Below are 24118 nucleotides of genomic sequence, written 5' to 3'. Positions count from 1 at the left end.
TGTTGGCATACGATATAAAAAATACTATCACCATAGTCAAGGTTTTCGCAGAATCACCAAATATTAATGTTCTTTTCAGTCAAGGATTTAATTCAGCCTGTAGTAATTCTATACTCCATACATTTATTCAAAAGAACATCTGCAATAGTATATTAAAATAACCAGAACTAAAAAACAGTGTCAAAAAGTTAAATTAGATCCAGCATAATGAATCAAATAATAGACACAGACATGAATACTGTAAACTCAAGCTCTTTTAATGTCTGGAAAAATGCATTTAATTGCATTTCAATTCAAAAGAGTAGAAAAAGAAATAAAATATCCCTGGCCAAAACTGAACAGACATAAAGCTGAAGTGCCATTTTAAGAACTTACAGTACTTTTTCAGAACAGTATTGACTTTAAAAAGTTTGGGCTGCCGACACGTCTTGTCCGTACTCGGACCTGGACTGCTAGCGCTAACAGCTCCGGCATTTCTGTGCTCACTGCAACATTCTTTGCATTTAGATGGCACCGTAGGGTTTAAGTGCTTTGGTGGTATGCAAACTCTTTTTTTGCACAATTTGCATAAACCTCACTTTTGTCAAGGCTTCCATGAGGTTTTTTTTTTTTTAATTAAAATTTGTCTTCCATCAGTCCTAGCAACGTGCTTTCATCCAATTCCTCCATTTTGGTAGCCGTTAGCCAAGCTCTGACATGTGCATCAGTGTAATCAGTGTACCAGGAAATTGTGCACTGACAAAAGTTCCGTGTTGTTTGGAATGCAAACTGCGATTAAATGCGCTTTTAACGTGGTCATTTTTTTTTTTATAATTAATTAATCGTAATTAACGCGTTGAAGTTCCACCCCTCTGACACCATATCAGGAGATTAATGCACTCAAATGCTCTGCTGGTACATTATTTGTTTGCATACCACCGAAGCACTTCAACCCTACGGTGCCATCTAAATGCAAAGTATGTTGCATTGAGCACAGAAACCACCGGAGCTGTTAGAGCTAGCAGTCATGGTCCGGGTACGGACAAGACGTGTCGGCAGCCCAAACTTTTTTTTTTCCATTTAAAATCAATACTGTTCTGAAAAAGTACTTAAAATGGCACTTCAACTTTGGGTCTGTTTAGTTTTGGCCGGGGATATTTTCTTTATTTTTCTACTGTTTTGAATTGAAATGCAATTAAATGCATTTTTTTCAGAGATTAAAAGAGCTAGAGTTTACAATATTCATACCTGTGTCAATTATTTGATTTAGTCGTCCACTAAAATCCATTTAAATTAAAAAATGTCGCCTTTCTTTTTGGGGCAAATATTGTTATGCGATTAAAATGTGATTAATTGAGATTAATTAATTACAAAGCCTCTAATTAATTACATTCTTTTTTTTTAAATCGAGTCCCGCCCTTAATATATCTCTCTCAGCTAATAAAATATGCATTTTTACAAATTAATCTAAATTTTGCTTCACCTCAATTAAAATACACCCTACATGTCAGAGCTTCATAATAGCAAAATATTTCAGATTTGATACCAAATATGTGCATTTTCACTTAAAACTAAATAAAGAATATGTCTGTATTTATACTATAAATAATATATACATAGATAAAGTGTATTTTTATTATGAGACATTGCTGCTATCTGAAACTTTTTCTATTACTAAACAAAGATGCTTCAAAGCTGGAATTATGTTCCACTTTAACTGAATTCTTTTTCAGCAGGCGTAAATAAACATTTCAGACCAAGACCTACAGCATATTTAAATATAACTCTCCCCTGTCTCTTATGTGTATCTAATAACAAAACACATCCAACCATTGAGAACCCAGTAGCGCGGTGCTGCTGGGCATCATGGGTGAGAGAAGATGATCTAGCTGGGCTGCTGAACACCTGAACAGGGAGCAGATCACACCGCCCAAGGCATCTCAAGCTGATGGAAATGAATAACTAATAAACACAAGTCAGGGAAGCTCCAGGCTGGTGCACCTGAATTACCTCGGCTGAGAAAAACAATCAGGCAGAAGCAGCTCCATGGAGAGAGGGGGGAAAAAAGCTGACAGGAAGTCACAAGTCTACTGAGACAGAACTGCAATGCCCCTTCACTCCACGGAGCTCATTTATTGCTCTTCAGTCTCGATCTTTTCACCTCTACCTTCAGCAGAGATCAAAGTCATCTCTTCAATGCCTTCTCACAAAGAAATCTGTGCAAAATATCTTCATTACGAGGTGCGTTACATGTGGGGGCCAGACGGGCCCGTTCAGTGGGTTTCACAAGGTTGGTTAGCTGCAGCTGACAGAGATCCGAGAATATGAATTAGAACCATCCCTTCGCAGTGCCTACTGTAACAGTCAAGGGACTTTTAGATTCCTCTTATATTCACGCAGATTGTGTCTTTTAAACGCAGCCTAGACAGAAAGAATAAAAAATACCTGAAATTCTCGACATCAGACATTTTCTTGCCCACATCTACAAATTGCATCTCAGACCTCAAGAAGAAAAATGCTAGCTGTATGCAATAACAAAAGGTCAATATAAGTTGATTTTTATTTTTTACCTTGAGACGCCCAAAAGAAGGTGGTGTAAACAGTTCGTGCCTCTATGCTTCAAGCTCCTGCAGTGAGGGAACACTTGTTGTTAGTCTATTGATTAACAAGCACTTATAGAAAGGGGTGGTGATAGAAATGGAAATGACAGGTCACTGAGCAGTACCACTACAGTATTGAACCAAGCTTTCCCTTCTGAGTCGTGTCGACCTGACCTCTTCATAACTGTACTTCCTTTGCACCAGAGCGGTCTGCTTGGATAATTTTCACCTCCTCGAAAGGGTTTGATATTTACTTAACACCCACCCATGGGGAGGACAGGGCATGAAGGGCATATGAAATAATTAAGTGACTAGAAATAAGAGCTCATTTGTAATCAGGTGGTTTTAACACAGCATTTAATTAAGGAATCTTTTCTGTAAGTGTAAAAATGAGTGGACACAGGAGGAAGGTGTGGCGGGAATTTCGTTCAAGGGTCTTGATTGTGTAGAAAAGCTGCACCTGAAAGTTTGGCCTTTTGTCAACCGAGCCCCACGGGCTGCCACTGCCCTACGTGAGGGATTATAGACTTGTGGAGTCAGTGGTCTGTCCCCTCAGTGGTGCACGAGCCTGGCCCAGATGGAGCTTTCTCTCCGGGTCCCCCGTATTATTAATGTTCCGTCCAGATGAGGAATGATGCCGCAGCTCAGCTCATCTCGCCGCCCCCCTGGGGGACACCTGCTGCCACTGTGCCATACACAGGTTATGCTCCAACAACAACAACAAGAAATAAACCAAAAAAAAAAAAAAAAAAAAAACAAAGAAAAGCCAGTGCTCCAGCCAGTGCACAAATCAAAACTGTTTCTTCAGAGGTCATTTGGGTTGGACACACATACAGAGCCTGGGGGAACGAACACTCCTTTATCTTTAGCCAGATTTGCAGAAACAGGCAGTCTCCATGATGTGCTGTATTATTGGTCATTAGCGTCAAACTCCAACATCAAAGCACTCAGTGAAGATCAGTCCCATTGTCGAGTGTCTACCGACTTGTGAATGCGGACCACATGGGGTTATTCCAGTTGCTACTGGTAACTGTTTTGGCTTTTATTAATATATGAGGATGTGACGACGGCTGGCGGTGGGAGGCGTCACGCTCAGTAGGGTTCTGCTGTCAGATTATCTGCGTGGTGGGAATTGATTATTAGCTTTGACAAGGAGAATTATGTCCTAGATATGTCAGGGCCCACAAGGCTCCGAGTGAAGAACATCCCTTTTAACAAGTCAAACGCTCATCTCTCTCCAGCCTCGTCGGACCAATCACATGCACTCAGATTAGGCGCTCATCACTGCACCACTGCCTTTATCCCGGCGTATGAGACATGTAAGCCCTCAGCCACAGCATGGACATAGACACTTGCATGCATATGCACTAATTTACTCAGTACATGCATGCTGATGACCTAATACGCACACATGCTAGCACTTTGTGTTGTCATGTAGCTGCTGTAGCAGTAAGCTCTTTCAACAAGAGACACACGCAGATGCCCGCTCAGTGCTGATCACTGATGGGGAATGAACCCTTCTGTTTGGCTGCGGGCGTGTAGAGCAGAGCATGACAGGTTGTCATGGTACATTTGAGATACATCCAGAGGGAAGACACTACTTGAGGGGAGGGACAAGAAGTGCTGCAGATTGTCCAGATCGTTATGGGTCAGAAATTATGAATGGAGACAGAATATCAGAACATCAAATTAAGCTGCAGTTTCTCGAACATTGTACGCACTCTGTTTGAGAAACCTTGTTGGCTTTTTCTTCAAGAATAGCAAAATATGTAATCGGCAGGGGTTTATTCAATACTTGCACCAAGCTCCAAAGTGATAACACCTAAGAAGGCATCACACTATTGAGTCTCAGCCCCCTACAGTTCAGTTCCACAGCCTCCTGCAGCTGTGTGTGGTTGGCAAGACGCAAACCAGCTGCAGATTCTGCCTGAAGGGATGGACAGAAGGAGCATAATACTGTATAACAGACAAGACTAACTCCTTTCTCTTATTGATGGACACACACAGAAGCAGACATAAGGTGATACTAACAAACCTTGAAATCCTCCTGAGTCAAAAAAGATGTTTGTGTGTTTGGAGAAGTTGGAAATAATGATTGTGAGCCAGGTTTTCTCCTCCTTCTGTGTCACATCCCACTGAGCTCTCTCAGTACCGACAACGTGATTAGACTCTAACCTTTGACCTGCAAGGAGAGGATCTGACCCTCAGCTGGAGTTCAGAGGTCTCTCTTTTGTCCCCCCCCCCCCACACACACATTTTTGAAGCAACATCTAATCTCCTTTCTGCTCTCACTACTGGAGTAACACGTATGCAGTCAGTCGAAAGACAAGTAAAGAAATATAAAGCAGATCTATCCCACATAAAGGAATGGAAATAACCACAGAACAAAAAGACTCATCTATGAAAAGGCATGCATGTGCACATGCCCCCTCACACACCAACTGCACAAGTTACACCCACACTGATGCTCAAAATGAACACAAAGACACACTCCAAAACAAATCATCACTTCAAATGAGACATTTAGGCAGAGGACAGTAAATACCACTGGACGCCCTATATTTTTAATTGGAGTCTTGTACCGGCTCCACGACCGCCAGTGTTTTTGCATTAGCACCAAGACATTTTGCTTTTTAAGTGTACATTCTAGCTCTGCCCAATGGAATCTCAGAAAACACTTTCATGGCATTTTCAAGAACCAATTTGAATTAAAAATAAAAAGAATAAAAATTAGAACAAAAACAATACTGGGACATGTCTGGGAATTGTCAAATGAAAACTCCTCTTCAAGCCTGTGGGTGTACATTACTCAACTGAGTTATTAGAAAGCCAAACAATATTTTTTGAATAGGGCTAATCAAACTTTTTTGTGAGGGGCAAAAGATTAATGTAGAATAATGACTCTCTAAAGCTAACCCCTGGTTCAGGGGTACAAGTCTTAATCCTCCTGTAATTATACACTGGCTTCATTTGCTCCATGCTCCTGTGACCTGTCCTATACTTTACTGCTGTCGCACAATGAATACCTCTGTCTCATTAAAATGGAAACTGTTTTCTATTTAAAATCAGTTCCCTCTATTTTCCCGGTAAAGTGGGAGGATGAGTATTATAGGCTGATCCCTTACTTCTACAGTTAGATGAATGGATGATTGATTGGCCGTTTGTTTATCTGAATATTCAGAGCGCTTGCAGAGCATCAATGTAGAGCGATCAGCCAAAAGGGGAGAAACAAACACCCAAATGACCTGAGTGAGTTAGTAAAAGAAAAAAAGTAAAGCTGGTTGCTTAAATTATCTTGTGGGTGGCATCGATCCTGCACCACAAACTGTAAATTTAACCCAACAAAATAGTGCAAGAATTCAAAGCCTAATTGCTTTCTCCTCTAGAAGCAGACACAACAGCTGAAAGCGTGGAAAGCTCATTTTGCTGCTATTAATCTGAAGTCCACCAAGCACTGTGCATTTAACATTAACTATTCATTGAGCCCACAGACACGTATTCACATTTTGACACAGACAGAGATCAATTCTGTTTCTCATTCGTCAAGGTGTTCAAACATTCTGCTACCTGGCAGGGACGTGTCAGCAAGTTCAATCCATCACCAAACCGGCTCACCAGTGATCTGACAGATGCTCTTGTAAAAAGGTCCATCGCTTCATGTTTTTCAATCAATTCAAGTCCCTCTCCTGGTTTGTTTGTCCATCAAAGCTAAAGACTCCAGCCTGCTACATGGCTAACATCTTGAATCAAATGATCTTTCAGTCCTTGTTTGCTGATTATTCCGAGCCCATCTGTCATCTTTGACAGTCTACGGCAGCTACTTTATGGTAGCATGTGAGGATCGTGTTAATTGGTGTCTGCGCTTTAAATCACACTGAAGGCCTTCATCTAGTAAACAGATGGATCTGAAAATTAATTGAGAGCCCAAACGGGGAGGCAGCGGTCCACTGTGAGGCCCCCTCCCCCCTTTCCTCCTTCCACTTGCCCGCAGATGCAGAGGAGGAGTAAAGTTTGCTGATGTTGGAACAAAGGTTGTACCCTCTATGCTGACGATTGCACAGGGAGCAGTTAAGCAAAATGACTGTTGGAGGTCAGTGGTCACCAGAGAGTGATGCATGGATCCCAGCCCAGAGATGGCTCTTCTCCACTGGTCAAGGTCAGAGCCAGACGTCCTGGCCTGGGTTCAGCCATGAACATGAAGGGTCTATGTTCCCATTAGGCTGGACTCTGTCTGTTTTTTCTCCTTGTGGTTGTCAGAAAAGACATGTCATTAGCAGTGTCTTGTCAAGCCTTCTCAGACTGGTCTTATATCTTTCATACAGAGAGAAAATGATATCTTTGGCAAAGACCAAATGTGAGCATCAGTATTAATGATGTTTTTCATAGTCCCAGCTGATTAAAGTTTTACTTTTAGTATAACCTATAAAGCTGTCAAGATATCAATTAGAGTTGTGATAAAATATATATTTTTAAAGATCCACATCGACTAAGACACAGTCTTGTGAATGCAGTGTTCACAGCTTTTGCAAAATACTGGAATAAGGCAACTTTATGCTTCACCACTTAAGGCATGTGACCACTTTGCTCTACATTATTATGTGTTTAACTTTAAAGCACTCCGATATATTTAGGACATGTAAAAATACAGACTATTTTGCAAGAAATAATCTTTAAAATTCAAAAAATTACACCCACCCCATCTCCCTAGTTGTCTATAAATATTCAAGTTTTCATTATTACTAAGCGCTCACACTCAGTCTCACTGTGCACAGGAGGCTTCAGCATAACATCTGTGTAAGATGCATATTTGACCAGGATTGGCTTCCAACCTAGTTAACTGCATCTTAAAACAGATTTAGGATGGGCACTGAGAAAATGTCCTCCCTCAGCAGACAAGTAAAAAAACATTTGGATCTTTAACCACATAGAATGATGCTTGAACAAAGCATGAAAACAACAAAAAACAAACATCCAAGTTAAACATCCATTCTCAGTTTGATATTCCTAGGAAATTTGCATTAAATAGGGCTTGAGTGAAAAACCTCAAATTTCAGCATTAAAACTGGAAGTCTTAGGCCAAGTATTCAAATAGCTAACAAACAAATCAGTAAAAACAAAGAAAAGGTGGAAAGAGAGGACAAAAAAACACTTGGATGATTCAGTGCGCCACCTAATTTGATCCGACAACACACCCTTATTAGCGCGTACCACTGAACAACCATGCTGCCTTGTTGCCAGCAATGTGCAAATGCATGGTAACACGTTAAAACAAACCATACAAATCAATAACCGAGACTGAGAAATTGACTATTCAACAATCTGCTGGCATTCTGGCTCCTCCCTAAAAATAAACCCCACACAGAAATTTAATATTGGTGATCACAGAAATAAAAATTGAAAAATAAGTAAGTCTGTCAAAGTCTCTCAGCTCCCCAGGCTCATTTAATTCCACCTTTATATAGACTCCCCTTGTATAAAAGATCTATACTTCAGGTGCACGCTTTTCAAAGTAGAAAGGATGAGGTGAATTCACTTCTATTAAGTACAGTAAATATCATTAAACTTTCATGCAAAGCGGCTCCCGTTTGAGGCAGCGTTTTAATCTCGCTCCTCATTCTTGCTTTCTTACCTCTCTTTCTGCTTCCATTTGAAGGGATCGATTTTTGTTTTGAAGGTGCTGCTTTGCCATTTTTCAATTTCAAGTGAATTCAGCAATCACATTGTCGGGTATAAATCCTCCTCGGTTTGTGGTATAATGAAAAACAACTTCTTCCTTCTGTCTGAAGTGAGAGGAAGCGGCTAAAACAGAGTGGCGGCAACACATCATCATCTCTCAGAAGAACTGATTAAGCACAACTCCTTGAGCTTAGTCACAATTCGCCACTTAACAAGCACTTCCTGCACAGTTATGGTGTAAAACCTAAAACTCAGCTCAATATTAACAAGGTTAGAGATGTGGAATACAAGATGGGAAAAGCACGGTGGATGATGGACCAACATGTAATTAGTGGATAAGTTGAACAGCCATTGGGGAAACCAAAGGGTGCGTTCACAGCTGGTTAGTTGATGCTCTCATTCTGGCATTCGGTATCCTTGGGGTTCATTTAGGGAAACGTGAAGAAGGAAGCATCAAAACACAGTGAGCCGACTGAACAGCAGAGAAGTGTAGAACTGGTCCAGTCTTTTTATGGTGTATATTTTGTGTGTCCATCACACTGAACTGGGACACGCCCTGTGCAGCGAGGGACTGCACTTGAACAGTCCTCTCCCATGCACTCATGTTGGCAACCTTGGCAACACATGCTGGAGGGCAAAAACTCTTTTCCGAACGGTTCAGAGAAAGGGCTTTGAAAATGAAATGATTCTGGTTTTAACTCGTTGCACGCACACAAGAATTTGACCTTCATGTCCTCTTCATGTCAACCTGATGAAGGGAAAGATGCTCTTTAAGAAGCGGATTTAAGAAAACATAATGCATGCTGAAAAAAGATCATCGGAAAAAGCGCTTTGAGCCTTCCACATTTGCTGTCGGAATGTTCGAATAGAGGAGCGTGAAAACCAAAAAAAAAAGTTTTTCTTAAAAACATCATGGTTAATAAATGAAGCACAAGTTCACTTTGAAGAACGTTTTACATTTGTGCTGTGATTTAAAGGTGAGGTGAGCCAGTTTTCAATATACTCATTCAGTGAATAGCCGTCCACTAGCTGCCTGCTGCATGTTTTTAACCCACACAGCTGACATAAGTTACAGTGCTGTGGTATTCACTCTCTCTCTAGTTAAGGCTGTTACATACTCTACTAGAAACGAGAAGTTTGTTCTCACTCGGAGGGCTGTGAGAACAAGAAAAAAGTTTGTTTTGGTCAAGTAACTTATACTCCACGAGAAGCTCACATGCTGAACTGCGGGGAATTCCTCATAGGGCATTCCCACTCCAGCATACGTCACATGTGCTAAGCATTGTGGGAAGTGCAGGAGACTGACGATGAGACGCACTTTTCTTATTATTTAAGGATATCGACCAGTCGTTTTGACCAGTCTACCGATGAGAGATTAGTGGCCACACTGCGAATATTAGCATCTGGGAGCTCACAGAGCATTTCCGCTGGCCGCTAGCATTCCCACTTCCAATTTCTGACCAATCACAGAGCAGTAAGAGGACACCACACAAGAAAAACGTTCTGCCTGGTTGATGTGTCAAGAGCAAGCTGCGAGAACTCTCATAAAAGGGCTGCGAGATCAAATGACGTCATTTTGTTCTCGCTTCTCACAGAGTATGTAACAGCCTTTAGTGTGGTCGCCTGGCAATCTGTGTCTATGGACTTGTGGGGCAGAAGACTGAATGGAAAACTATTTAGATTTCATTATGTTTTAACCAATAGAGAGAGAAAAGGGACACGCAAAGGCACGCAATTGAATAGTTCTACAACCAGAGGCATTTTGTTGGAAACCAATTCATCTCAACAATGCTCAGATGACATGTATGACAGCGTTGTTGTTACTCTTCAGGGTGTCAGCTATTTATAAATTTACCAGGTACGAAGCATCTATTTTTAAGTGGATGACGATTTAACAACCGAAGTGAGTGCTATAGCAACTCTTCAGTCTCATTTTGTGCTTTTGTCACTCGTAGTGTGAACATAGCACTAGTAGTGACGCCTAAACACACCAATAGTTGCCATGAGTTCCTCACCTGAGGCTGGTTGGTCCACTTTAGTTAGAGGCACACAACGAGAAGTTTTACAAAGTGTACTGTTGTTTAATCTTGTGATCTCACACAACTTTCACATATCTTAAGCCACTATTTAATTCTAAGAGAGGAACCTACTCCAGCATACCTGGATTTAAGGAAAATGAAAAACGATGCTCAGAAACTACATTTAACAGTGTTTAAAACAGGAAACCAAGATTACAATTAGCTGTATGTGTAACATTAACAACTGATACTTTTAGTTATATTACATATGGCGTTTAGTTGGCAAGTGGCCTTGGTATAAGCGGCATCATTTAACTACCTGCTAGATGATGTACAGGGGACTTCTTAGGGGATGATTAACATATCTTGAAAGGTGTTTTCTTTAACATCTCAACCATATATTTAGAGTTATTTTAAGAAAGCATATTCATGCAGACACAGACACACACCCAGAGACACAAATACTGTAATGAGAAAGGAGGAGGGAGGGGGCTGTTGATGAGAGGATGAGAACATATTTGTTTTTGTCAAATAGCTGGAGGAAGAATCCAGTCGAAGTTAATGAGAGGCAATTAGTTTTGATTAAAAATGAGATTGCTCCCCAACATGCAATGTAGCTATATCAAAACAGAATAGTGATTAATTTCTGTTGGTATAAGACATTATTGTCAACAGAAAAAAGTACCCAGGAAGCAACGATACAATTGCTCTGAGGCCGAAGAGGAGGAAAAACATTCATTCAGAGACACGGCTGGGTGTTCCTCTGGAGACGCTCATAATATAGCGAGTGGGAGCTTGTGTATGTGCGCTCATATACAAGTGTGCCTCCGTCGAATACGTACACAAAATCTGTTTGTGTGGGAGGTTTCCGCATGTGTGATTCCGCCTACATTCTGAACTCGAGTCCTTATGTTTTTAAATTGTATGTCATTATTATTCATTTTCATTTTAATGTTCATTTGAGGCTCATTTTAATGATGCCTTTTACCTCTTCTAGATTTTCTCCACTGAACTTGCGGCTTTCCACTGCAGTCTTCTTCCATTTGATTTTGTTTTTGCATTATTATCAGTACTGGCTTCTGTCGTGTGTGTGCATGCATATGTAATGCGACTGTCTGACTAACCTGCGTTGTTACGACTCTGTGTTCAACCTCCACAGCGTCCATTGTAATTGGGAAATGGTGGTGTGAGATGGAACCGTGTCTGGAGGGAGAAGAGTGTAAGACTCTGCCTGACAACTCTGGATGGATGTGCTCCTCTGGGAACAAAATCAAGACCACAAGGGTGAGACCTCACACACACTTAAGCGGCGTCTATCCGCACGCACACATCTACACTCAGCCTGCACGCACACATCTACACTCACACTACACATACCCACTTGTACGTCCCCCATTCATACACCTGCCTATTCTGGATGGACTGTGTGCACACCCACAGGAAAACCATTTCCACAGAATACATATGCCAAAACTTTTAAATTTAACCTTTCTTCTTGGACCTGTCATAAGGAAATCACTACAAATAATAAGATGGCGTATTTGAATAATTAAATGCTTAAATGGTCTGTCAGCTACCTGCTTCTGCTGTCAGTGAAAAATGAAAAATGCACTAACTTCTGCGTAAAACGGATATGCACAAATCACACCACGGAGATGAATCAGAATGTGCATCTGTGCCTTGTTTAACAAGGTTGATTCTGTTCGGCAAAAGCAACTTAGTAGTAAAGAAGGCAGTAAACAAACAGGTGGGCGCTGCCTCAGGCCACACTCCTCACAGAGATAAAGTTAACGGCCATTCTGCTTCTCCGCTGCCTTTCGGCTCTTTGTAAACTGACTCTGAATACAGCATGCGCAAATAATGAAGGGAGTTAAGTTCGCAAAGCCAGCAGTCCAGCACTCTGTGACAGGTTATTCACCTGATTTGTATTCACTTAATTGACCACCCCCTCCCTCCCTCCCTCCCTTCCAGCGCTTGGTGACAATGAATAGATGCAGAGACTAATGTGATGGTAGGGAAACAGGGAACAGCCAGTGAAGGTTAGACCGCATGGGGCTTCCCAAGGTTGTTCTGTAAATTTATGTGCCAGCAGACTGACATAAAGCTTTAACTGGGGCCCCCTCACAGCCGCCACAGGCTTAAAATTTCCTAAAGAAGTTGATCGAATGGGGTCTGGGCAGCCTGTCAAGGTAAGTAGAAGTACTTGGCTCACTCTAAAGAATGCATCTCAGTTCAGTCCTTTGCACAATTTGAAAAATAAATCTGAAATGATGATTGTCTTGTGTATCTTCAGACATTTCTTTTCATTCACTTGAGATACATTCAAGTAAGATTTCTTTACACAAAAGGAGAAAAAAACAATACAGTAAAATAGCAAACTCTTAAGAGAAGAGGGCCAAAAGGTCAGGCCTGAAGCTGCTATACAACCCAATACACACGTGTCCTTTTTTCTTGACCCTCTCTTTGCAGAACACCCAGCCATACTCCCCTTTTTAGCTTCTGGAAGCAAAATGCAGAGGATGCGTCAACAGAAATTGAGCTGCATTCTTGCTTCTGTAAAGGTTAGTCTTTTTCTTAAGCTGTTCTTTCTTTTTGTTTTCCCGTCTCTCTCTTTCTCTCTCTCTCTCACGTCACTGTGTGCGCTTGAGTGTCGGGCGGCAGGAGTGGCACCGGCTCATGTTCAGTGACTTCCCATTAACCCAAATACTCAGTGCGAAATAATCAAGTGTGTGTTTACATGCTGTGCATGATTAGGCAGGCGTGACACAAATACTGATTGCACCGCCACCCACTGTAAATATTTATCACCCAGAACAGGCAGTTCACCCATATATAATTAGTTGCTGAATTTTTTTTGCCAAAACGGTGGCATAGGTATCACTAAAATGTGTAGGGTACTACAGCACTAAAGATGCATATGTATATAGAGTATATACACCGATCAGGCATAACATTATGACCACCTTCCTAATATTGTGTAGGTCTACCTTGTGCCTCCAAAACAGTTATGACTCATCAGAGAATGGACATGGGCCTTCTGAGGGTGTCCTGTGATGTCTGGCAACAGAATGTTGTTAGTGGGGGCCTTTGGGTCCTATGTGTTGAGGGGAGGGGCCTCTGTGGATCACCCCACAGATACTTGATCAGTTTGGGATCTAGGGAATTTGGAGGCCAGGTCAACACCTTGTGCCGTTTCTCATGTTTGTTTCTAAAGCGTTTTTATGTACGTGCCTGTGTCATGCTGCATCGTGCTGGGGATGGCTGCTGCCATCAAGGAGGTCTAGGTCTACCTGGTCTGGTCTAGGTGGGTGGTACATGCCTAAGTAACATCCACATAAATGCCAGCTCCAAAACTTTCCTAGCAGAACACTGAATTTTCACAAGATGGTCAATGTTATTTACTTCTCCTGTCAGTGGTTTTAATGCTTTGGCTGATCGGTGAATACAGCATAGTGTACCAGCACATTCTGCGAGTACTGTATAAAGACACATTCAGAGAGTCAGGTCCACTTCTTAGCAGAAACCTGCTGTCTGTGATCATTGTGTAATGGCAGGATGTCTTCCTTTCATTGCCTCCTTTGTTCCTTGTCCTGTTTTTGCTTTCGGCCACTGTGTGGGTTTGATTACAGTGCCTTGCACTGGTCTTCCAATCCCATTAGGCCCTAATCTGTGACATGTTACTTGCTCCGCTCCGCGTGTGTTTCTAGTTGTGCATGCACACACACGTTTGATGTGCTGGATATGTCTGCGTTTGTATGTCTCCACTCATGTGTGCATAAAGTGCGACTGCCGGGCAGACCTCTTCCCCTTTTCGTCGTGTGGCTTCTTATCAGAGGCCACTTGATATCCCGATCCCCCTCTGAGGTTCTTGTTGAAGCAGCTATCAGCACACAGCATAGCCCCACAGGCTACATGAAAGACCTTTTATCCTGTGCTCTGCTCTCTTTTTTAATCAACATTCCTCATTCACCTGCCTCTCAGGCCAAATTGCCTCATTTGTGTTGGTTCCGTCACAAGCCAGTAAACCTGCAATGTCTTTTTTAAAAGAATAAAAACCAAAAACAATTTTCAGCTATTTCATTTTACCTCCAGGTTTTTATCATGCTCCGAAAAGTGTCAGTGAAACACAAAAAAGCAGGCGTGTGTAGATGTTACGGCCACGTAAAGACTTATTCAGTCTTTCACAAAAACAACTGGCATGAAAAGTAAGAAGCCAAGCAAAGCCAGAGCCTGACACTCGTGTTTCTTCTTTTCTTTCTTTGTGTCTTTCAGAGAGGGAGCCCTTCTTTGCCTGTTCTGTAGCAGCAGACAAGGCAGGCCCTTTTGTTTGGTGAAGTCACAGTCAGAGCGAGGCTTGGGAGCACCTTCCAAAACACTCGCCCACCCTAGATCTGCATTACCCGCTCCACTGCCTAAATAGATCAAGCCAATCTGCTCCCTCCAAACAATTATACACTTTAAGAGAGACGGGCCGAATGAGAGAGGCTGTAAAATATTTTCTCTTACGTCTCCCCTTTTGATATAGTGGTAAAAGCTATGTTCATTTGATAGCCTCACAGTTAGTGTGCTAGAGTGAATGTGTTGTCGATATCAAGGCAGCAATGCCACACATACCTAATACAACCCTCATCGGCATTTTATGAATTTTAAGTGCGTGCGTTTTTTAATAATTTCACACTGCGACATCACCACTTATTCATGTACAGAAGTTACTGTGGAAGGATACAGCGATACCACTATTGAGTGTGTAATTCTTCAGATTAGCGAGTGCAAAGCATTGAATTTAAGTGGATCACTCACACTTTACAGTGAGTTTCCTCTTCAGCCAGTCTGACATGATTTACTTGCTGTTCGGAGAGCCACATGTCCCTCATTAAAAGGATCAGAGGGCACTTTTTCAAGCAAAATAACACACTGTGACAGGATGTAGCCCATCTGTGAGACGGTCTGAGAGCTAAAGTGACCTGCCAGCAGATGTATCGTCGTCTAATTTGTCAAATCGGAGACCACACTCCCTGCAGTTGATCGAAATGAACTCTGAATGGCCATTCCACACACGGTTCATCTTCACCCGGGAATGATCTGTTCCACCTCTGTACTCGACACTTCTCCTTCTCCTATAGACCTGTATAATTTCATAATGATGGCAAACAAGAAGTTATGTGCAAATTTTAAATATCACATTGCTTGAGATGAACAAAGGAATTTTCTTAAAAGCACGAGAAGCTAACAGATACTGTCCAGACTGCCAAACGTGCCCAGATTGTCAAACTTAAGATATATTTATACAGGTTTAGGGTGAAGGAGTTCATTCCAAGTGCTACTGGTTAATTTATACTCATTTTCTTTTCTTTTTCCATTGTCAATATCACATTAAATGGATCTTGATGTATTTTGTTGTCCTGAGTCTTCTGTTTTTAGAGGGTGCTGTTTGAAGAGGTTTTTCAGCTGGCATGATTGATTTGTTCAGCACTAAACAAGAAAAGGGGGAAAGGGTAGGCTGTGTTTGCACTACATTCCTTTGCTAAGGCAATTGTCCTTGGGTCTTTTTACTAAGTGAAGTCTGAGTAAATTGCAGTTCAATGCCGCCAGCACATTAGAATGCAGACAGCCAAGTTGCCAGCAAAGATAGAACAGGCAGGAAATCTTTAAGCAAGCCGCTGCTACCTGCTGCACTGTTCACTTGAAGGGGACAAAAAAGAACAGAGGACACTTCTTGACATGCTCACACGCATGTGGGCTGAAATGACAACATTTGCATACAAGCCCTCTTCTCCCGCTAACAAACCTCCAGTGGATTGCGTTTGACATAGAGAGTGATCCTCCCGTCTCCTGTTACTGCTCTTCTCCTGGTGGAGGTAATTTTGATATGTCGTCAGACAACACAGATCATACAGATGCAAATGGTGGGGAGATGAGCCCAATGTTTAAGGGTCATGGGAGAAAAGAGCTAATCTCTACAGAGAAACATGGCCTAACAAGACCTGGAGGAAAACTGGATCATCCCCAGCAGCTATTTAAAGCATACAGATGAACAGCTGTGGTTCTTAAACAGGGATGATGAATGCATCAGCACTACGGTTTTCTTAACAGTGGTCAGGCAATTCATATAACATCTGCTTTTACATGGCATTTGGTCTTAACGAAATTGAATAGAAAATATTGTAGCTGTTTTCAAGGATACCTTGCATTTCTTACAGAAACTTTCTAGTTTCTGCATATTTAAATAAGAGCTATAGCATTCTCAGAAAAAGTTATGGATAATTTGCCCTTTTAGTAACACAAAAAATAAAAGAAACTGATAATATGCATCTCTACAAAAATACAAATGATAATGAATAATTATCCCCCAATTATTCCCACGTGGGATCAACATGCAGACGCTATTAGGCTACCGATGTTTCAGTATTTCAGTAAGTCTTTACATTTACACCTTATTTCAATCCCAGTATATTTACACCTTGCACACACCGTCTAATTTCTAATTAAAAAGAAAGATATGACGGACATGTTTAAATTTTGAAACTCAATATAGATACTCAATATCCTCGACTAATTAAACAAGCATTTTGATGTGGTGGAATGACATTTGAGAATGACATTTGACTCTTGAATTTTCTTTAAATAAGCCGATTTCCATTACGAACTGGTGACATTTTGTTCATCCAGTGATTTGCAAAGAAATAGACTCCAAAATAAAATAAATGACTTGCTGAAATTATGAGTTTTTCAACACCTTTTTTTTGTTCTTTCTATTTAAACACCGTCTATCAGCAGTGTGCACAGCATTAAGGTTTTAGACACGTGTTGATGCTTTATTAGACAGGATTATAATGTCTAAAAAGTCTGCTTCTTCTCTTATGGTTGCTTGAACCATGATCTCATAATAACACACAATACGGTGGGAAGCAATCTATTCACAGACATAAAAAAAAGGTCAGTAAAATCATTTGGCTTGCTTACTAGCATGTCCGACACACTGGAGCTCTGAGACCATGTGCTACAGTTTACAGAGCAGCACGCTCCACAATCAAATCCACACACCTGGTGACCACCTGCCAAGCCTGCTGGAAATGTCATGGCTGTATTTCTTTATTGAACAGGATTATGGGATTTCTAATTGGCCGCACAGTGTGCAAGGAGCTTCAGATTTCCTCACTGCAAAAGCTGAATGCAGTGAAACATGTGGAAAATATGATGAAACACTTACATGCTTTTGTTGTTTTAAATGCTGCAGACATCGTGCACACTGTTTTTATCGAGCTTCACGTTGAAGAGGATGCTGAAAAGCACGACATTCAGTACAAGTCTGATGGCTGCACAATGCGCCATTGAAATGTGTCCAGATCTGAGGCTTGAATGAGAGTCCCTGAACCTGAGTCACGGAGGGACAGCTCAGACTCCACAGCGGGGGCCCCGATCCTGTTTAGCAAAGCTAAAGTTGTTCTATCAGGTTGAAAGAAAATCTTCCAGCTCTGACTGGCTGGCTTGGTATCAAGGTCCCAATGAAGGTGGCTGAGCAGGATGGGTGGGATTGGTTGCTAAAACAGTCTGAGAAAAATTCTAAAATATGCCAGTGTCAATTTAGGAAGCAGACATACACAGCATGGAAACACACCAGACTTTTTCGTACAAAGACTTTTACTGATATATGCCGGTATGCCTATAAATGCCAAACACACCTCCACTTTCGGTGTGGCTTCTACTCTGTTTTTAGTAGCAGCATGAATCGGGAGGTGAGACAGGGCTGTACAAAGCCTCCGCAGTTCAAAAGCTTCCCCTCGTTTTTGAAACCCGCGAATGAAGCAATTCCTCGGGGTCTAATCCTCGCACACTTGTATGCCTTTGTTCTATCTAAGTGTGTTTTCTCTCCTCTCCTCTTCCTCCTGTGTGTTGCAGATTCATCCCAGGACCTAACAGAGAGCTCCCATTGCAGGGCTGAGCGCCAGGCTCTTCCCCTCACGCACCCTTTCTCTTCCCACCGAACGGACAAAAACTATTACATCCACAGCTACCGACTGGATTACCTGGGACCACAGAAAGGATATCCTCCCAGATAAAACAGCTTTGCTCGCGTGGTGCCAAGGATTTGAAACCAGACTAATCCCCTGTTTGATCAATGAGCCCCATGTTGGTGACTCTCCTCCTCCACGCAGCTGTGGCCAGTTTCCGACCTACTCTCATTCCGTTTCCCTCACTCCGTCTCCCCCTCAAAAAACTGAACCAGCTTAGGGAGGGGTTATTTAGAGGTTGTTAAAACATTATTGGAAGGTACTCTCCCCGCCTGCCTGAAGGTGCACTGGGTGAGGAGCTTATACAGACCTGAACGCGGGATCCACAGAACAGAGGGAAATTACCTCACTATCCTTTTATTTCTGTGTGGAAGGCATTTGTATTTGACCCGCCACGCGAGCCGGATGGCTGTGCTGTGACTACTCGTGGGAGATTTAACTGAAAAACACTTGATCTTCAGTCACTGCGACCACTAGCAGCCTACAATGAGGATGAGAAGACTCTCTGGGAGGCTTTAGGGTCTGCTTTCATTGCCTCACCTTCATCCTCCCTGATGGACATTTTGACTTTTATCGGTGGGCATGTAAATTCATGAGCACTGCTTTTCTTTGTATGTAAGATAATTTGTGTACATATACACACACACACACACACACACACACATATATAAATACATTACATAAGACGAAAGATCCAAGAAGCTGAAAAAGTATATTTAAAGACTCTACAAGGAGCTCAAGCACCACGACGGAATATTGATTAGCACCTGAACATAATTCAGAGGCAGTTGTCAAAGTACAGTGTGTATAGGACTGCTTTGCAGTGTATGCTTGCATTGGAGCCACAACTAAAAAACCTAAAAATAAGTACTGGTCACTTTTGTCATTCAGCAATGTTGTCGGTGAAGCCAGAAAATGCTTGTTAGTTCCTGTAAAGATGAGGAAAACACTGTATAGAACTGCCTCACAAAGAAAAGCTGCACTAACAACAATCCCTGACCTTTCCACTCCAATACAATATAAGGACATAGAGCAGCAGCAGTACAACTCTGACCATAATCAGTTAGTGTCACTTTCTGCTGTGGAGGGCGGTCATGTAGATCTCCCTCTCACACCGCAGAGAGCGAGCGAGAGAGAGAGGTGATTTATTCACAATGACGGTGAGAAAGTGTTAGTCACAATGAAGAAACATAGTTATCCCCCAGTAGATATAAGTACATTACAGGACAGCCTTATGAGAAATAAAAATGGTTTTCTATACTGATATGCTGTCTCCCATTTCTCCATATGGTGAGTGAGATTTTGAAAAATGTTCCTCTCATGACTATTTGATGTGCTGTGATATGTGGGTGGAAGATCTTGTCAGAGTTTCATTTATATTATATGTTAACATTGTGAGTTTTTGCTCGAGTAAACAAGCAATCAGCAACGGCACAAGAAGAGTATCAGGATGACTTACGGCAACACACAAGCACACACACACACACTCGTGCGGTAAACACAAACGAATCTGTGATGCTTCATTTATGCAATTCCCTTGGTGGCAGAGTGGATTTATCAAAACAGAACATTCAATTCATTCATGCAATTAGAATAAAGATTTCCAATATCGGGCCCGGCAAAATTCCAGATGATTTTCAATATCAACCTCCTCTCCCGGCTGATATTAGATTCGTTTCTTGTCCCAGTGGATGCGCTTGTGTACATTCATCATTTAGGAATTTGGCTAGTTTCGTGGAGCCCGGTGCCTCGCTGAGCAGTCACAGAAGGTATGAAAAAGACAGACACATCAATCTCCCAGTGGTCTTGCCAGAATCGTGAAGGAATATGCAAAGGGAGAGAGAGCATGAGCGTGTTTTTTTTGTCCCTCCTCACTGAGTCGTTTCCTTCTTTGTTTTCTCATATTTAATAAGATTCACTGTCCTGCAGCCGTACTGAGCTTGTGCTAAAGAAAATGAGCCAGCGAGAGAGTTTGTGCTTTTCTGTTGCTATAAATGAATCCGGGAGTTATGTGTGTGCCTTTGTCTGCTTAACGATGCCTCCGTGTGTATTTTTAGAGAGGGTATCCAGAGTCTGCGAGACATGAGTCCCGCAACGACATACTGAGAAGATTATCCTCAAATTCAGTGCTCAAGTAGGAAACCAAGAGATTTCCTCCTCCCTACTTAAGCAAGTTCTAAGTGGATTTTTGCTTAAAAGGTGCTTTGGGATCAGAAATGGAAGAGGTGCTTTTCCTTATTCTCTTTTATGCACTGCTTTGCTTTATCAAGAAATGATGGAGTCGTGCTGGGGAGGAAGGTCCTGCCCCATTATAGATGGAGCAGAAAGGAACGCAGCATGAACAGATAACGGGGGCCAGGTCCTCTTCCTTCTCTCTCTCTCCCGCCGCAGTCTTACGCAATCCCCAAAGACGGACATCCATCACGTCCTGCCGACTTCCCCGCTGAGACACGGAGACAGCCATGTCCACATCACGGTGGACGGCTAATCAACACCTGACAGCAAGGACAGCCCTTCTCATACAGCCAAGACGTGTGCGGAAAATGTCGGACTGTGTTGTTTTGTAAAAACCCACATTAGTAACTTCCAAGGGTAGCTCAAGTAAAAGGCAAACTTTTCCCGTGAGTAGAAGTGAAAGGCTTGGTTGCTTTTAGGAGCTTTTGGAAGGAGCTTCCACTCCTCTGTGATAGCACTCCTCAGCTTTGCACTTTATCACATTCATATTCCTTAATCATTTTGAGTAGCAACCTATAATTTGTGGAAAGGGCACACTCCTTACCTGTGGGGGCTTTGTAGACTGTAATTATGGTTATTATTGGCTTGAGTCACTGTGAAATATCAGCTTCACAATGAACATCCACTGGATCTGGACAACTAAGAGCGCTCCAAAATCATTAATGACACTCAAACTTGGTCTCAGTGATAGCTATTCTGCGTTTCCAGCCATTATTACCAGAGACTAATTTTCTATGAAAAGCAACGGTACAGTATCAGAAAGTCTACGGTTGGAGTAAAATTAAGTTAATGAGGAAAATCCTTGTTGATACAAAGTAGCCAACAGAGTTTAAAAAGTCCAAGCAGCACATATGCAGTAAAGTGAAACACACCAGGGAACTGTTGCAACACTGTTGTTTCTAATAAATGAGCACATACTCTGATGGTTAAGCAATAAATCACTGTCCTTGTCCCATGACACCATGCCATGCCCGCCAACCACCAACACACTTGTCAGCCAAATGACTTGCCAGTCTATGATTGTCAGCAGCTGCCATAATGATAATTTATTTCTCTGCTGCTTTACAGTTTTCCTCGCCCTATTTCCTCCTCTGTTTCAACCCAAAAGGACAACGATCTTAAAATCCATCACGTCCCGCGAGAATGGCCCGAGTGTCGAGTGTGACATATCATGTCCCACCAGGGCCACCAATATCGTCACAGCCCTTGGATACTTCATACTTTCCCATTAAACAGAGAGCATGCGGGTTCTCAGTTTATTAACTTTTTGAATGTGAACGACCAACAGCTGACTTTGGAAAACAGAGAAGTCAGGTAGAGTGAAGAGCTCATACACTGTTCTGAGCCTGGGAGTATCCCAAGAAATCTGCGTGTATTTATCTAATCCACCTGTACAACTCTCTTGGTACAGAATTGTACAGTAATAGAGAAATATACAAAGAAACTGTCGGAACCTTTTCACAGGGGCACACAGGGCGCCCTAATCTCCGTTCACGGTAGCTTGTGCAAACAGTTGGCAGTTGTCAGATTGGTGACCATCACACAACAGAATGAGGGCACGCGGCACACCTTGCAAGCGTAAAAAGCACCTAACTGTGAAATTTTATTTCGTATTTCATAAGTGAAGACAGAACTGACTGACCAGAAAACAGACCTCAGTACAACACAATGTAGTACAATGAAGGTGACGTGGTGACGTGGTACTCCCTACTTTTTTGTTATGAAAGCTATCACTTCTTCAAATAAGTTTAAAATATTACCTTGTTAAACTGTTGGTATATTAGCAAAATGTGTTACATGAGCAGGTAAGATAAAAATATACAGTGCTCATTACAACTAGGAAGATTTTACCTTGGCATTGTTTTAGTGGAGGTCAGTTCCATGTTGTTTGGCTAAGTTTGTATGGAGTGATCACAACAGCAGCCTGGCCTTCAGGCTACCTGCCAGAGACAAAGCACTGTGCCGTCAGTCCAAACCTGCCCACACACACAGCATGTTGTGGTGAACTTATCGAAAGTTTGGATGATGGAACGAAAAACTGCAGCAGTTGTCCTGCCTACACACTGCCCTCAAACTTTTGCCATGTCATTGGGGTGATTCGATTTCTCTCGCTCTCTCAGTCTCTTGATTGATTGATTTTATTCCTTAAATGTGAGTACATTTGTAACAAACAGCACAACCGAATGACACCTTTGAGCTGAGGTTCCAATAGGGGTTGTACTAATTAGTCGAATTTACTGCTGCGCCACAACGCTTTAAGCAGAAAGTTGACTAGTGGCCGATCACGTGACAATAACAACACGGACACCTCAGAGAAGAAAGGTGAGGAACCCGGTGGGTCATTGCAGCAAACAAACAGCGGTTCATCAAGTGTGTGGAAGTATTTCACTTAAGATGAAACCCATTCTACCGTTACATTTAAAATATGTAAGTCAGTCCTGAAATACAACAAATGTACAACCACATTACACACACATCTGAAAAGGCATCAGCTAACGCTAACAGAGGAACGGTCCAAATCCCTTCAATGGCAGTCACCTGCTATACACCTTTAGCGGTATATCTTAGAAAAGGATTCTAATTCTCATATGAAGTAGCCCTTCTATAGAACCTGCAACCTTGATAACTGAGAGACTTCATGCATATCTTGTTTAGGGTTACTGGAGATGAGTGGGTGGAAACAGGGTATGTTGCCAAAGGATCTCCTCAATAACACAACCAGACTTGACAACTACTGGTAATCTAGCTCTTACAATTAATCTAACCTGAAGGTCTTTGTAATGAGGGAGGAAACCGCAGCACCTGCACAAAAACACGTGCGATACAGTGAGGCCTTGTTCAACCCATGAATACGTCCAGTTTGAATTCTCTCGTAATTGGACTTTGGCTGCGTTAACATGGATAATGTTTCCTCAACCCTATTAAAAATCAGAGATGATCAGAAATTCCAACTTAATTGTTTACATGGACACAAAAGTTAAGAGATGTGTACATGCATCAATCACAATATAGCTTATTTGCACATGTAAAATGGCTGTGCCCGCTTTGAAGCACAGTTCACACGTAGCACATAGTTCACATGGTAAAAGGCTTTTCCCTACCACTCTGTAATATACTGAAATATCAATGTGGACCCGTTTATTCAGACTGAGTTGTTTCCATGGAGTATTTTTATATAAGGTCTTATATTAACATACCTATGGTAGGAAAGGTAAATCATTTTAACAAGTAGTGCTGTGTTTGCAAAGTTACATCCTGATTGCCAGCCAAATCCCCGTTTAGTCACTGTTTAATCCTCCTGCCAAACAAAGTTTGTGTTAATGTATAATTAAAATACTGATGTAGCTTACATAACAGACAAAATAATACCACCCCCTCCACCTGTTTCACACATAAATATCTGAGATTTATTTCTCTCCATTGCTCAGACTCCTCTACATGAAATCATGTCTCAAGGACAAGAGTTCCTTTTCATTCTGCTGAATCTGAAGTTGAATCACCGTACTTTGGCATTGAAATATGCTGCAAAACAGCAAGCATGAAACCATAGCCAAAATAATTGTGAAAAGCCTGTAGACTGCCATCAAGAGATTGTGAA

At 41.8% G+C, this 24118-nt stretch overlaps 1 protein-coding gene across 3 annotated transcripts in view; it reads left to right on the top strand.

The window, feature by feature from the left end:
* The window catches only part of tafa1b (TAFA chemokine like family member 1b), a gene marked incomplete at both ends in the record, with an annotated part of 95845 nt that extends 81270 nt beyond the window's left edge, over positions 1–14575 (top strand). The window contains 2 exons of one of the 3 annotated variants that reach the window (XM_084543768.1): positions 11433–11557; positions 14546–14575. In XM_084543768.1, the coding sequence (XP_084399894.1) occupies positions 11433–11557; positions 14546–14575 (155 nt within the window). Of the gene's footprint in view, positions 1–11432; positions 12112–12742; positions 12896–14545 lie in introns of those variants that run through there. The other 2 variants (XM_084543769.1, XM_084543767.1) reach the window with 2 other exon arrangements.
* Between the last annotated feature and the right edge of the window lie 9543 nt (positions 14576–24118).

The sequence above is a fragment of the Chelon labrosus genome (assembly GCF_963514085.1).
Source record: "Chelon labrosus genome assembly, chromosome: 4".
NCBI lineage: Eukaryota > Metazoa > Chordata > Actinopteri > Mugiliformes > Mugilidae > Chelon > Chelon labrosus.
This window is presented reverse-complemented; position numbering and strand designations above follow the sequence as displayed.